The sequence below is a fragment of the Olea europaea genome, unplaced genomic scaffold, assembly GCF_002742605.1.
Source record: "Olea europaea var. sylvestris unplaced genomic scaffold, O_europaea_v1 scaffold537, whole genome shotgun sequence".
Taxonomy (NCBI): domain Eukaryota; kingdom Viridiplantae; phylum Streptophyta; class Magnoliopsida; order Lamiales; family Oleaceae; genus Olea; species Olea europaea.
This window is the reverse complement of record NW_019263695.1, coordinates 216,625-232,716: the sequence shown is the minus strand read 5'-3', so window position 1 is coordinate 232,716 and position 16,092 is coordinate 216,625. Positions and strand designations below refer to the sequence as shown.

General features: G+C 35.1%; 1 protein-coding gene across 3 annotated transcripts; it reads left to right on the top strand.

The window, feature by feature from the left end:
- The first annotated feature begins 1,357 nt into the window (after positions 1–1,357).
- On the top strand, positions 1,358–4,613 carry LOC111388930 (WAT1-related protein At2g37460-like). Of its 3 annotated transcripts, none has more exons than XM_023013760.1 (8): positions 1,358–1,508; positions 1,632–1,877; positions 2,211–2,273; positions 2,368–2,484; positions 2,565–2,805; positions 3,135–3,296; positions 3,388–3,539; positions 3,702–3,967. In XM_023013760.1, the coding sequence occupies exons 2-8, from the start codon at positions 1,687–1,689 to the stop codon at positions 3,871–3,873; spliced, it is 1,098 nt and encodes a 365-aa protein (XP_022869528.1). In that variant the 5' UTR covers positions 1,358–1,508; positions 1,632–1,686; the 3' UTR covers positions 3,874–3,967. The 3 variants fall into 3 exon arrangements, with proteins under 3 accessions (XP_022869528.1, XP_022869527.1, XP_022869530.1); XM_023013759.1 differs by lacking the exon at positions 3,702–3,967 and adding an exon at positions 4,235–4,613 and having other exon boundaries at positions 1,360–1,508; XM_023013762.1 differs by lacking the exons at positions 1,632–1,877; positions 3,702–3,967 and adding an exon at positions 4,235–4,613 and having other exon boundaries at positions 1,360–1,508.
- The last annotated feature ends 11,479 nt before the right edge of the window (positions 4,614–16,092 follow it).

Below are 16,092 nucleotides of genomic sequence, written 5' to 3'. Positions count from 1 at the left end.
AAGGAGGAAAGAGCTGCCGGATTTACGCTAGCCTGTCACCCAATTAATGCTCAAGCGGGAAAAATAATAACCTTGTCACCCGCTTGTCGTTGAGCTATCACTAGAGTGACACACTAGTAGCTCGCCTATCGCTAGAGTGACGGTGTTACACGTAAAATTCTAGTTCGTGTTTTTCAAGGATTTCAACTACCCCATGCTACCTAATATGTCTTCTACTATATATACCCTTGCCCTAACATAAATTAGGGGCGGTTGTTCATTATATGCTTTCTTCATATCATCATTCATATATTCAAGAACACATTCAAGTCATTAATTTATCCATTGATTCTTGAATTCACACAATCACATATTTGGGAAAAACATCAATTTCATATAATCCAAAATACTCACTTCCTATACACATAAAGGAAGATACTTTCTCAATAGTTTTCAGAGATTGTTGAAAAGTGAGGGAGGTTAGACTAGAAGCAGGGGAAGAGTACAAAAACAAGGTGTTTTTGGTGATCCACAGGATATAGACAATTCGAGAAGATCGCACGTATAAGTGAAACACGTTCCAGCGGGTTTTGGAGATTGCAGGAAGTAGATTAGCAAAGCTAGTGAAATTTTTTAGACTGGATCATAATGTGAGTTCATCATTGTCTATAATGAAGGTTATTGGCTTGGTCCTAAAGTTTTACCCAGTTGGATATTTTTGTCAACAATTCTTGTGTTCTTTATTACTTTCATATTACAAACTATGTCAGTTCAACGTAGAATAATTTGTCGTGTATGATTAATCATTTAGAAATAATTAAAAAGTGACTTGTTGCTTTTAATTGTATAATTCATTACGTTGGATCAAATAAATTCACTAAATAGAACCTTCAAGTGGTATCATAACTTTTCACTCTCGATTATGTGAAATGTGGTGTAAAAATTAATTGTTATTTGTAACTTAAATTTTATCAACTTTTAAGTTATGCCAAACAAGGACGCTACATCTCACAATAGTTTGTGTAACAAGAGGGATACCATTATTAAGACTTAAAGTAAAAGAGCTGTGTTGGGTTACCAGGTTGGAGTTCTACAAATATAGACAAACATGGGGTGGGGCTGGGAATTCTGGGGTAATTTTTTAATGAGGTGGATCCCATGTCCGCATCATGTGAGGACTCTGTGAAAATTCTGTAGAACCGACCCTGTACATCCATCAAAATTCAAAGTAAAAGGGCATCGCTAAATTTAGTGGCAGTGAAAAATATAGAAGTTACCATTTTTATTTATTGAGAAAAAAGGAGTTTGAAAGATACGTATAAAGCTGCTATAACCCATGACCAGGCAGCTCTTCTCCTTATATAAGATAGCTGTTGCCCCCCATGCTTTCTATAACATTAATCCAGAAAGAAAGAAAAAAAAGATAAATTAAATTCAGCACAAGTTGAAGAAATGGTTCTGGGAAGAAGAGAGGGAGAAAATCATGTCTAGTTTGCACTGATATTGTTGGGCTAAATTTTAGAGTGAAGGTAAAACTTCCAGCTAAAATTTCTGCATGTACGTACAACAGTTGAATGGTGTTTTCAAGTGTTTTAATGTGTGTTCTGTGCGTTAATTTACATTGTTAATGCATTACAAGGATAATTTTACAGGTTACATCGAAACTGAGTCGAAGGTGGTACATTACAATTAATTACAAGAAGATAAATGAAGTTTCAAGTATTATTTCGTAGGGCAAAACCCTTTTTAGCTGTAGTTTTCCTACAAGTTGGGCTTGCTGGAATGGATATCGCTTCTAAAGCTGCATTAAATGAGGGGATGAGCAATTATGTATTTGTAGTCTATCGGCACATCGTAGCCTTCCTTGTTATTGCCCCTTTTGCGGTCATCCTCGACAAGTTTCTCTCTCTCTCTCTCTCTTTCTCGTTTTTTTATTCTCGTGTTCAGTATGTTGAATTTTATAAGACTAGATGTAACTAAGAAAGGGACAAGTGTGAGATTTTTGGCCCATCGTGATGTCAAATCCTATTTATCAAACATAACCCCCCAAACTACTTGATTATGGACAAAATTACCAAATTAAGAATAAAATTTTTTTTTAGTCGAGTCCTAACTCTGCCTCTGAACGTGTATGTATGTCTGCATGTGCCATACCGAGTCTTATTTTACACGTATAAACATGTACGTTTACGTCTATTTGTATCAAACCAAACACAAGTATTATTTTACAGGAAAGTAAGGCCAAGAATGACCCTCCTAACATTTGGGAAACTAATGCTTATGAGCCTACTGGAGTAAGTAGCGAAATATGAATGTTTTCACTTCCTGGCATATCACATGCAATAAATTGTGTTATATAATAAGCTTTTACATTTTTTCCAACAAAAGGCCAGTTATAGATCAAAACCTATACTTCTTGGGAATGAAATACACAACAGCAACATTTGCTTCTGCAATGGCAAATGTTCTTCCTGCCATTACATTCCTCATGGCCTGCTTTTTCAGGTAATTATCGCAAGGCAAGGATTTCTTGATACGATAATGTAATCTTATGTTAAATCGTTAAATGCACCTATATATTCTAGGCTAGAGAAGGTACAATTAATGAGCATCCGTAGCCAAGCCAAGATAGTCGGAACGATTGCTACCGTTGCAGGAGCAATGATCATGACATTAGTAAGAGGCCCGGATATTGGCCTGCCATGGACACATGGAAGAAGCAGCCATGAAAACCAAAATAATGGAGTAACTCTTAAGCATTCAATCAAGGGCTCCATCATGATCACAATAGGATGTTTCAGTTGGGCTTGCTTCATGATTTTGCAGGTAATAATTAAAAATTTTAATCTTGCTTATTAAAAAAAGGTTGAACCCCAACCTTGAGGGCCTCCACCGCTCTGCCCCTAGAGCTTTGTGAGGGAAGTAAATCGCGGGATGTGCCCCAGTAGGCCAGGAAAAAAGAGCTGCACATATACTGTGCCTACAAGGAGTCCAATTCCATGTTTCAAGAATCGAACCCCCACACTGCGGTTGCCAGAAAGGCGTGAGATAACTTCACTCCTGTCCTTTGCACCACTGGGCTATGCCCCGGAGGCCTGTCCTGCTTATTATATTGTACAGTCGAATTACATATAACTTGTCTTTTGTATTTGTAGGCCGTCACACTAAAGACATATCCAGCCGAACTCTCCCTCACTGCCTGGATATGCTTTTTAGGAACAATTGAAGGAGCAATAGTGGCAGTAGCAGTCGAGAGGGGGAATACGGCGGTTTGGTCCATAGGCTGGGATTACAAACTCCTTGCTGCAGTCTACAGTGTAAGACATACACATTCTGAAGGAATAAATATATTAATTAATTATCCATTAAATTAATAAATATATGCCATCTAATTGAACTTCTTTGTAGGGTATATTCTGTTCTGGAATTGCTTATTACGTCCAAGGACTTGTAATGAAAGAAAGAGGTCCGGTGTTTGTAACTGCTTTTAGCCCTTTGAGCATGGTTGTTGTTGCCATCATAAGCTCTTTCATCTTGGCCGAGAAAATGTACTTAGGAAGGTAGTTACTAACCCCTCGCTTTCTTTTCTTTTCGATCTTTTAATACGGAATATTGCATAATATTTACAATATTAATTAAAAAAGATTTTAAATTTTTTTAGTTCGACGTTGTATTATAAATTAACACTTCTTACTGGACATGCACTTGGATTATGTATGCAGTATTTATCAAGACACTTACCAGCCCGTGTATGATTCGATTGTGGGTGCTCATGTGAATAAATATGGTGTCCATGCGCGGAAGCGGCTCAAACAATTTGGGGACCCATATATATATATATATAAACATGCTTCCAACATTGATATTAATGACAACCTTGTCAGCAACCACTGACAAATTCGTTTGTCATAGACAAATATTTAGTTTTTATTTCAGTTTTAATTTTTTATACAATTTACTAATAGAATATTTCGTATGTACCTTGAGATATCTTTTAATTTTCATTTCTTATTTATAATTATCGACAAATAAATTATGATTTTAACCTAATTTTATTATTTATTAATACAAAAATTTATCAAAATATTTTATTATATTACAAACAGAAAACTTTGTGTTAAATTATTATATTTAATTAGAAATAAAATTTCTAATGGTAACTTTTTTTCCTCTTGTTTTTATTACTTATTTTAACAACGAAAACTAAGTCGACAGAGATAAATTTATGAATAATGTGATACGTATATTTATGCAGGTTGTTTGGAGCAATTGTTATTGTTTTGGGCCTTTATTTTGTTGTCTGGGGTAAGAAAAATGACCACAAGTCTCCAGCAATGAAAGAACAAGAAATTCCAGTGAAGCAAATGGTGAATATTACAGATGATGGCACCATTAACGGACATTCAATTTGTGAGGTTACCATAGACGAAGTGCGTAGAGAAGGAGCTGTTGCTGGAGTTGAACGACTAAATAACAAAAATTGACTTACGTATTTTTAACTTTTTACAGTTTTCCAAAAGGACGTCGAGCTCCAAAGTTGTTGCAAGTTTAAAAACAGTAACGACTTAAACTCGTGTAAGAACAACACAACCCTAAGCTTGGAAGATGTTATCTAGTGTTTTTGATTTAGTTTATGATGTTTGGCATACAGTACTAGAAATGATCGAACAATATATTTTAAGGTAAAACATAAAAATTAGATTCAAGTTCAACATGAATCTTTGAAAGCTGTTTCAACATCTATCCAAGAATGGTAACAAGTCCAATTTAAAATTGATTTTTTAAACTAGTAAACCTTGATATAAATTCACTAAGAATCTGTTGGTTCAGTTATCAAATACATTACAAGTTGACCAAATTATTCAAGCTTGACTTAAACTATGGTCGATATATATAAATAATAAATTAAACTTTACTTGGCCCTAACCATGTGATCTGGTGTGAGAGAATAAGACTTGAGAGAGCGGAGACGACCTCAACACCATAAAGTAATGGAGTCTCCAAGGTCCTGCCCTCAAAATCGTCTTAGGAGAGCACTATAAATTGTGAGATAATGGTTATTATTTCCTCTAAAATAAAGTCCTTGCACAAAAAAGTAGATATAAATAGAAAAGCACCAAGTTGGAATTGAAACTCGTAAGATAGTAAGAAGCCGTTCCATCTTGATAAGTAAATGACTAATAGTTTTTTTTTTTTTTAGATGTCATCTCTTAAGAAGTATTTTAAGTAAATAAACACTTACAAGATAAAAATTCAATTACACGCAAAAAGTTGTGCATAAATAAAACATATAATAATTAAAAAATTTTATTTTTAAGTTAAAAATTAACTTATATGTAAAAAAATATTTATATGTAAAGTAATTCTTATGAGTGGAAAAATTTTATTCAATAAATTTGAATTGAAAATTTCACCAAGTAAAAAAAAAAAAAAAGGGTTAGATGTCATCCCTTATGAAATATTTAGTAGAAAGATCTTAGATACCTATTCATGGAAATTAGTTTAACAATTATATTAAAATTTCTTTATCTTATAATTCAATATAAAATGATTGGCATGCAAGAGCTAATTCAAATACACACACATATGTGCATGTGTGTGTGTGTGTACACACACATATATACTTCAAAGATTGGTCCAGACCTAATAGAAAATGATTGGATAAAATATGTAAAGTCATATTGACTTGTAAAGAGTGACATGTATATTTATTCCATATTATTTATAAATACCTACATTTCTTTTATATGGGCACATATGCAATTTTTTGTTTTAAACGGAAGAATTTTTTTTCCAAGCATTGGTTGGGGTCTATTTTAAAAATCTTGCAAAAAATCATCCAATAACAGAGCTTTAAGAAGGGTTATTCTTGGGGGTACATAGGGGGCATATAATATGTAATGGGTAATGTATTCCAAGAATAATTCCTTTAAAAAACCCCATAATCGATACCCAAAAATCTCCAAGCAGGCCCTTAAACGATTTTTTAAGAGGAAGACGGTGAATTTTATATTCTCCGAGTGAATACAATTTGTACCATAATTGTTACGTCATTTATCCGTTTATCAACACACAGAGAGGGGGAGGGGAGGGGAGAAAAGAAAAAAACTATTCAAAATAGGATCAACAAAAATAGGACCAAACGCCAGCTGTCGATCATTCCCATGATCCAAACGGATTTAAAAAATGACACAAGGGTGCATTTTATTGTAAGCATGAAATTTGTATGGAAAGAAAATAAATTATAGGTAATTCACTTGCTTAGAATTTATTTGCATGGAAATTGTCAATTAAATGTGTTTGATTGATTTAATTTTCAACCTAGAAAATATTAGATTTGTCCATTTTTTATTGGTGGGTAGATAAGAGAAAGAAAGAGAGAGTGAATTCCTTAAAAAATAAAATCTCACTCCATTTAAAGAAAATATTTTCCTTAATTTTGAGAAAAATATGATCACGTGATTAAGAGTAAGAAAATATTTCCCATGAAAAAAAAATAAAAATCAATGAAACGGTATAAAAGTAGGAATTTTGGTGAAAAATAAAAATTTTCCATGAAAAAATATTGACAATCAAACGCATCTTAAGTGACAAAAATAGAGTAACAATCTCATAATAACATGTGCTTGGTCTTTATTTTTAAAAATTCATTTTTTTTTTCAAACTAATTTTCAACAACATATTTCAAGGGACCTAAACTTTTTAACTCGCATGTTTTATCAATTTTTATCAAAATTTACCATAAATATAATTTTATTCACACCAAACATGGGCTTAGTTGGGCTTTTCCTTGGTGGACTTGGCCTTTGTTTTTGTGTCTTCATGTTGGACCACAAAGGTCCAAAGTTATATTGGATCACCATTGCCCCATGTTGGTATCACAACTCAACAACAATATCTCACAAGTCACAACCACTGTTTTTGCTACTTAGTTGTGGGACAATTTATTAAACTCTCCATTACTGTTTAAAACTGTGCATTAAACACTGTGATAACCATCCAATTTAATAAATGAGATCTAAAAGCTTGGCCAAGAAGCATATAGTTGTTGAACTTGAACCTGTCACCATTTGTTGTATAAATCGACCTAACCATTTTGAACAAATATAAAGCAACTAGCGACATCTGGTAAGTAATTTTTTTATCTTAACTATTAGGAAAAAATTGAACCAAACTATACAAAATGTTTATATCAAATATTAAAACTCAAGTTACAACCAAAGGCATCTCAGATTTTAATGATTTACGGTTTAAAACATTTTACTCCTATGCACAAACCATAATCCTCAAACCCAAACCCCTCAACGGTTCAATCTACATTGCTTTTATGAACAAAAGACATCGAACTTGAAACCACACATTCTTCTCACTCAAAAGAATACATAGTCACTTTTCGCTTAGAAAACCACAAGAAATCATCCAATCAAAGGTTGAAAATGATCAGAGAGAATTCCAGATGACACCAAAGAATTCAAACGGCCAAAAGTGAATTAGGACAGCATGTGGCTGTTGATTATTGGCTGCTCCATTATTACCTGGATTGTGCTACTTGAAATGGGATTTGAGCCATTGGATTACATTGTGTGGCTATGATTAAAATGGATGGTCTTTGACTTATGGGCTACCCCTTTTTTGGAAGACTCACGCTCTCTCTCACCACTAGTTCTCAGATTTGGCCCCTTCATCTCTCTCTCTCTCCTCTATTCAAACCCCCCTTCTTTTTAGTGAGATTAGGGCTTGTTTTTTGGAGTAATTTATGAAAGAAAAATCTATTAACATCAAGAAATATTGTAGATCCATATGGGTATTGTACTATTTTAGTTTTGGATGAGTTGAATCTGTGGGATTCGAGTTTTGCCTCGATTTCTTGTGAGATCTTAGTGATCTTGGTAGTGGCTGGTTTGGTGTGTTCCTTGGTGGAATGTTACTTGCTGTGAAAGAAGCACTTATAATTGTTATGTGAGAGATGACAGTTTGGTTGCTTGTGAGATCTTTGTGATCTTGGCCGGTTCTAGTGTGGAATAGTGGCCGATTATTTGGTGTTCTTCATAAAATAAATCTTTGTCACTTATTACTTTGTAATATTTTGGAACAAAATTGTATACTTGCTGTCAATTTTTAGGGCTTTATAGTGCAACCAAGCTTTATCCATTTTAATGGATGCTCAATAGGGGATTAGACATTAGAAGTGGTCATCAAATCTTTGGGACTTCGGTCGAAAAAATCTCTGTGTTGATTTTATTTTACTATACTTTTATTACTGTTAATATTGTGGTTTGTGAATTCGTGTTACTTTTCAGTGGTATCAGAGCAATCTTGGACTACTAGAGTGTCTTTAATTACTATGACTTGATTGGATTCAGAAACCTGTTTCAAATTGCAGTAAAAATTGGCCGTGGAAATTGAGTATTATCAAACTCATTGATGGGATCTTTCTTGTATTATGTAATTATCTTTACAGTAGGGTTTCCTAAATTTTCTCTTGATTTACCTTGTACTAACAAAACCTACTGTGGCTGGTCTTTGTTTATAGATTCAAGAAGTATTGGGAATCTAAGATAACAACATTAGTAGAGTGCAATTGGAAGGTCTTGCTGGAAAAGTTAGTTAAGGCATAGGATTGCTATCTCTGTTCTTTGTGATTCTGTCCTCTATACTTAGTTTAAGTGTTTATTGTTTTTTGAAAATAATATAAGTTCATTGGTCACTGACCCCAAATCCCATGTTCTGCCTGTAGTATTCTTATTGTGTATCCCTATGTGTTCTTGAAATCAAACTTGTGTTCTCCGAACTATCTTGGTAAATCTTGTCATGACTACTGCTAAGTTTGGAGTGAGCATGTATGATGGGAGGGGGGACTTTAATATGTGGAGCCAGAAAATGAGGGCTATCTTGATGCAAATGAAATGTGCTAAAGCCTTAGATAATTCTTGGCCTGTTGAAATGTCTGTTGCTAAAAGAACTGAGTTAGAAGAAATAGCATGGAGTACTTTTTTTTGTACCTTTCAAACAATGTGATCAGGTCTATGTGTGAAACTAAAACTACTGAAGTGTACTAAATTGAAAGTCATATGTGAATCAAAAACTGTTTCAAACAAATGTTTTTTGATAAAACAATTCTTTTCTTTCAAAATGGATCTTTCTGTTGACTTAGATGAGAACTTGGACAGCTTTACAAAATTGACCAAGGAACTTGCCAACTGTGATGAGAAACTATCAGAAGATCAGTAGGCCGTGATTTTGTTAAACTCCATTAGTGATAGGCATAAAGACCTCAAGAATGCCTTAGAATATGGGAGAGATAAGCTTACCACAGAAATTATTATAAATGCCTTAAGAAATAGGGTTCTTGAATTAAAATCAGATTCTTTCAACTAACAAAGTGGATAAAATCTTTTGATAAAAGGCAAAAATGTTGGTAAATCTAATTTTCATTCAAAATTTCGAAATGACCCTAAGAGAAGAAACAATGATAAAATGAAATCCAAAACTAAGGAAAAGGGAAAGAAATTTTATTATTGTGATAATTTGGGTTACTTTACAAAAGATTGCTACAAAAAGCAAAATGATTTGAAAGGAAAGAAGTTAAATGAGAGTAATGCCATTTTGTCCTATGATAAGCAAAAATTTGATAATGGCCTGGTTCAAGAATGGATTCTTGATTCAGGTTGCTCTTTTCAAATGTGCTCTAATAAAAACTTTTTTTTGGACTTTGAACAAACTAAAGGATACCAAGTTATCATGGGAAACAATATGACATGCAAAGTGAAAGGTATTGAATCCATAAAATTGCTTTTAGAAAATGGTAGAATTTTATTGTTAAAAAGGGAACCAGATTTGTTCCTAAATTAGAAAGAAACCTTGTTTCTCTAGGAATATTGGATGACATGCAGTTTGACATAAAATTGTGTCAAGGACATATAAAAATCTTTAGGGGTAGTGATTTGATCACTTCTATCCCAAAGAGACATGATTTATACTTTCTAAATGTAAAACCTTTATTAGGTCTTTCAACAGTAGTTTTAGATGATAATTTTAATCTTGTAAAATTGTGGACTTAGTCATATTGGTGAAAAAGGTCTAAAGACTATACAAAATAAAGGTGTATTTGAAAAATCAAATTTTGGTGATTTGTCTAAATGTGAACAATGTTTGATTGGAAAGCAAGTTAAATTACCTTTTTCCCACTAGTACTCATAAATCAAAGCAAATTCTAGAATACTTACATGCTAATTTGTGGGGCCCTGCACCCACCCCTACATTGTCTGGTTACAAGTATTACTTGCTTATTATTGATGATTTCTCAAAAAAAATTTAGGTATTTCTTTTGAAAACTAAAGATGAAATATTTGCTACATTTAAATAATTGGAACCCCAAATTGAAAATCAAAACCTTGAGAACCGATTATTTTGCAATTATGAGTTTAATGATTTTTTCAAGTTGCATGTCATTTTAAGACATAGAACTGTGACCTACACACCCCAACAAAATGGCTTTGCAGAAAGAATGAATATGACTTTATTGAATAAAGTTAGATGCATGCTTTTAAGTTCTGGCTTGCCCAAATTATTTTGGGGTAAAGCTGCTAAAATTACTACATATTTGATTAATAGAAGTCTTACAAGTGCTTTAAATTTTGATGTGCCTAAATCTGTGTGAACACAAAAGCTTGTGATCTATTCTTACTTGAAAACATTTGGTTGTGCTGCATATGCTCATCAAAACATAGAGAAATTTGAACCAAGACCCCTTAAATGTGTGTTTTTAGATTATGCTGAAAATGTCAAAGGATATAGGCTATGGGTTTATGCGGAAAAAGGTCACAGGGTTATTATAAGGAGGGATGTGGTATTTAATAATTCATGTATGCCATGTTTGGAAGGGAAAGAGGGAAATTTGATTGAAAATGATGTCAAAATTGATATGGAGCCTATTAAAATTGATAATACCAGTTATGTCCCCTAGAAACAGCAACTAATGAGGCTGACCAGAATGAAAACGAGCCTGATTTAACTGAAATTGAGCAATATGATGATAATAATACACCTCTAGATGAATACCAGCTCACTAGAGACAAGGATAGGAGACAAATTAGACCACCAGCTAGGTTTAATAGTGATGACTATGTGTCTTTGTTCACTTACCAAGAAGAAATTGAATCCGAAACTAGTTCCTATCATTAAACCTTGAAGTCTAAAGATTCTAAAATGTGGTTGAGTGCTATGGAAGAAGAGATATTTTCCCTATACAAAAATAAAACTTGGGAATTGGTTGATAGACATAAGGAGAAGAAGCTAGTTGATTGCAAGTGGATTTATAAGATAAAGGAAGAGGAAGGTAGCATTAATAATGTTAAATACAAAGCTAGGCTTGTAGCCAAGGTGTTAACTTTTAATCACCTGTGACACGATCATATAACATATCGAAACCCAAAATCATAATCGCTATAATCTAACATATATATATTCTAAGCTTATAAACGTGTTTACAGGCCATTTCAAAAGTACATTATATAGGATTCCAAAATATAACCCAATAGATAGCAGCCTACAAAATAACCCTACAGGTCGTCATCCATGTACATCGAACTCTGGAATCCATTAGGAGCTCTACAGCTAGCCATGCTCTCTATGTAGTTCCATGCTCACCTACAATGCAAGAACTACATAAGCCAATGCTTAGTAAGCAAAATCATGCATGTCCTGAACATGAGTAATAACGACATATAACACCATGCCATTTACTTTAAATATAACCATAAAAAGTATAATATTTCAATATTTGTCAAAGCCGACTAGAAATCATTTCACTTGAAATTTTTCATTTCATTGGGCCCTTGACCCACCTACTATACACCGGATAGAGCTCTGCATAATATTAATATCAATAATCAAATGGCCAATATGAAATCGACACCAACGAGTGGATCATCATCTCGTGACCACTAGAGGCCCATCCCCTGACTACCCCTATGATCACCCAAGAAATATCCCACCCGGCAGCGCCAATAATCATAATATCACAAGGGCACAGTCGAGTGGTCCGCCCTCCTGTGATTACCAAAGGCCCATCCCCTATTTACCTTTACAGTCACCCAGGAAGTAACACCCGCAATGTCAAACATATCACACAAGCATGCCTCACATGCTTCGGTGCCTTACTAGTGGTCAATAAAACATTTATAATGAAACTCACTTTGAAATCATGTTTTGCATGCATGATTTTCAACCATGTCACATGTCGTGCATGCATATGAAAATACTCATAAATGACGTATTTAATGAAAATCGATTTCAATAGGTTACGCAACCTCATACTCAATGACCGTAACTACCATATGATGTGTTATAAGCCTCTTATTAAAGTTATGTAGATATTTCAAAATTACTATATCACATATACTAGGTTCTTGTATCGTAGTTGCAAATGGATTTTCACTTACCTTTCACCTTTGTGTGTGCAAGCTTCTATGGAGATTAGATCAATATCCTTTTTTACTCGAAGTCGGAAAATCACCTGTATTACCATTTAATATTAAAAAGAATCCTCAAATTAATAACCTTAATGCACAAAATCCCAAAATACATCCATTCTCACCAAAATAATTTAGATGGAATCATCATTTCAAGTTACCGATGGCATTATAAACTTATCCCATAAATCTCGCTATTTCTCAAGTCAAATTATGAACGTCAATGTCATCCAATTGTTATTGACAACCTAGTACCCTTAAAATCTATTTTCTAGGCCCAAGAGATGATTAATGTACATGTAAAGGCTGAAATCATATTAAACACAAAATTGGACAGAATCTGTTTTCAGATTTCCCTTACCGTCCAATTATTTTTTCCAATCCCTTTTCACCCCCTTATCTATATCCAATGACTCCGAATTTTTTACCATATTTTTATAACGTGTATGTGAAAGTAATCATGCTCTAAAGTCGTGACAAGTAAAGTGTTCTCAGCCTCAAAATAGTCCATTTCCACAACACTAAAATCAGACAGTTTCCATTGTGATAGTCGGTTTCTATTTTATTAGCATGTCACCAATCGGATTTAAGGCTATTAGAAGGTCATTTATATACTTATAACTATAATGTAAAAACATTCATTTACATAAATACAAGTTATATCTTAACTATTATCCAAAATCAAAGTTTAAACCACTTAACTCTAGCAATTCCACATCACTGCACATATTGCTTTCTTTCAAATTTTTGTAAATAATTACCCCTATTTTTGGAATTGTGAAATCATTAACAACACTCTAACCTAATCACAAGCAAGTTCATATGTTCAAAAAATTATAAACCCCTCAAGAAATAATGGATATAAACCTCAAAACTGTAAAGTAACTTGGCTGTCCAGAAATTCGAGCTTGCTATTTCTATTTCTCTTTGGTTCTTTCACTCTCTTTTTCACTTTGAATCACTTAGATACGAGCTAACGGAGTTAACATATTATCTAGGAGGTAGATAAGTGGTCTTTAAATAGTTAAGGTCATGCTTATTACTTAAGGATTAAGGAATTTGTGGGCTGCAACCACATCAAGCCATTAAGGTGAGTCACTAAGTAGGTGGTGGCTTCTTGCTGCAATATTTGACCTTTCTACCACTATATTTGGATTTTTTTAAGCCTTATAAGATATATATGTTCCTCCTACACGAGATCATGCCTTAAGGTTTGTTGATGTCAAAATTAGCAATGATAATTTTGAAACAACTTTAAGAAAAAAGGCGATTTGTGCTTAGAAAAGATCACAAAGATGTCATTTTTGTGTGATTGTGCCATAAGTCATTATATGAATTTTTTTCTTGCCTTTACAAGGGTCCTATTCAACTATTTATACATAGTTTCAGCCGAAATTACATCAAATCAATCAAATTAGCAACAGTACCGAGCTTGGAACTCGGGTCGTCGAATTCTCCTGTGATTGGTCAATGAGACCGGTGGTCATGTGTCAATGTATTACCCAAGTAATGATGACATGTAAGGGGCTGGAGTTCGAGGACTTGGAATTGGTTGTTCCGGGCGGCGATGACATCATCTGTGGCAAGTGTCTCTGATTGATAGGGTGATGTGACAAGGGGTAATCATGATGTTTTTTTAAGATAACGGCGGTGACTCCGACCTGGGAGTGTGGGCCGAACTTACATTTAACTGAGGTGGGGTTAACGAACTATTTTTACCATATCGGAGTTCGGATGTCAACAGTTACCCCCCATGTCAGCTCTACCATAGGGGGCTGAACTCAATGATGCTTTTTCCAAGAGGTACATTTATGCCTTTGACAAGTGTCATCTTTTGGGGTAGATGAGCTGTATGCCATTTACAAGTATCTTCTCTAGCAAACTTGGCCAAAACTATGTCGTTTTGTCTCCCAGACTTTTGGACCGTTGATTTTTTCCTCTATTTCTGGATGAATGGATCAGATCGTGCCCTCTCATCTTTCCTTTCTTTAAATCCGATTTTGGTCAATCATTTCTCTTCCTATTTCGCTGATTTTACTCTCTCAAATATTTGGGTAATTTTCCTAAGTTCGTATTCCTGTATTCGAGTGAGGTCGTTTTCTCAGTTCGTCTCCAAGGTATCCTTCTGTTCTTATCTGCTGCCTCCTTTCAGTTTGTGCTTCATTTCTTAGTTTATACATGAGTTCAGACGAGTCTAGAGTTCATTCCTGGGGCAACCAGTAGGAAGAGTTAGTCTCCTTCTCGACGAGTTCGTCTTCTAGTTGTAAGGAAGTTTTTACCCCTATTCCTATTTCCTTAGTTAACCCAACTGACCTAGGGCATCCTGTGATGGACTTAGGACGTGAGGGTTCCAAGGGAACAGGTAGATCTAGTAAGGATGTTGAGGAGAGTAATTCCAGGGAGTGGGGGGTGAGTTCTTAAAGGTCGGTTGTGACAGGGAGTGTGTTGGCCAGCTGGCGAGCTAAATACGCCATTCCTAGCTCGGTAGTTATGATAATACCAGACCATCTAATCGAGCTGACACTCCTCCTGAGGGATGTGTTGCTCTGAACTCGGCTATCCTCCAGGCTGGCCTTAGGCTTCCTTTTCCTAGGGTAATTCGTAAATTCCTTTCTTCTTGGGGCATAGCTCCCACGCAGCTATGCCCTAACGGGTGGCGAACCTTAATAGCCACCCTTATTCTGTGGGACCAAATGGGGAATCCTGAGCTGAGTGTCCAGCAATTCGATTCTCTATTTACTTTTAAGGAGAATGGGAAGAACATGAGCTGGTGGAACACAAGCGTTAGGCCCAGGACGGGAGGTTCTTTGGTGTTAGACACCCCTTCCTCAATTAAGAAATGGAAGAAAGAATGGTTTTATGTATCGGAGGAGTGGCAGTTTCATTCTACCGAGGTGAATAGGGAGGACGTGGTTCCCAGGCTCTATCATTCGTTATGTAAGTGTCTTTTTGGGTTTTAGTCTTTTAGCAAGGCGTATGTTTGATGAAGTGCTGACCTCGGTATTCTTTCTTTGTGCAGATTACAAGAAGGAAACGTTAACCAAAGATACTCAGAGGTGAACTGAGAAAATAAGATCGCTACCTAAAAAGCAAAGGTCCTGTAAGTTTGTAATCTCAGATTCGAACTTATACCAAGCCGGATTGCTGCAAGTACGAGCTTCAAGTTCGGCTCCATCTAGTTCAGGTAATATTTTGATCTTCATTCTTGGTTATAATTTGTTTATGCATATACATATTTTTTGAGCATTTCACTGCTTTCTCAAGTCATCAGGACGAAATGCGGGGCTATAAGGCAGCTAAGGCGGTGGCTGCAGCTAAGGGAAAAAAGAGAGAAGTCCCAGAACGGATGGAGAGCCGTTCTGAAGAAGTGGAGGAGGAGGTTCCGTTAAAGAGGAACCAATCTGCGCCCCCGGCATCACTGAGAATTCCAGATGTAGTGCCTTTACCAAGCTCGACCCTGCCGTCCCCCTCGTTGCCATCCCCAATTGCCCCTCCTGCTGTCGGGACCAGTTCTGCGAACTTACAGGATCAGTGCCCAGATTTACATAGGCCAAACTGGGAAAGTTTGGTGGGATACAGACCAGAGATATTTCTGGACTATCTCCGAGCTCTTTCTCCTTCTAGGGGCATGACTACCATG

Excerpts from the sequence above, each read along its gene's own strand:
- LOC111388930 (XM_023013759.1), top strand. The coding sequence starts at position 1,687 with ATGAAGTTTCAAGTATTATTTCGTAGGGCAAAACCCTTTTTAGCTGTA. Across the intron at positions 1,878-2,210 it reads TTTGCGGTCATCCTCGACAA|GAAAGTAAGGCCAAGAATGA; the intron begins GTTTCTCTCTCT and ends ATTATTTTACAG. Across the intron at positions 2,274-2,367 it reads ATGCTTATGAGCCTACTGGA|GCCAGTTATAGATCAAAACC; the intron begins GTAAGTAGCGAA and ends TTCCAACAAAAG.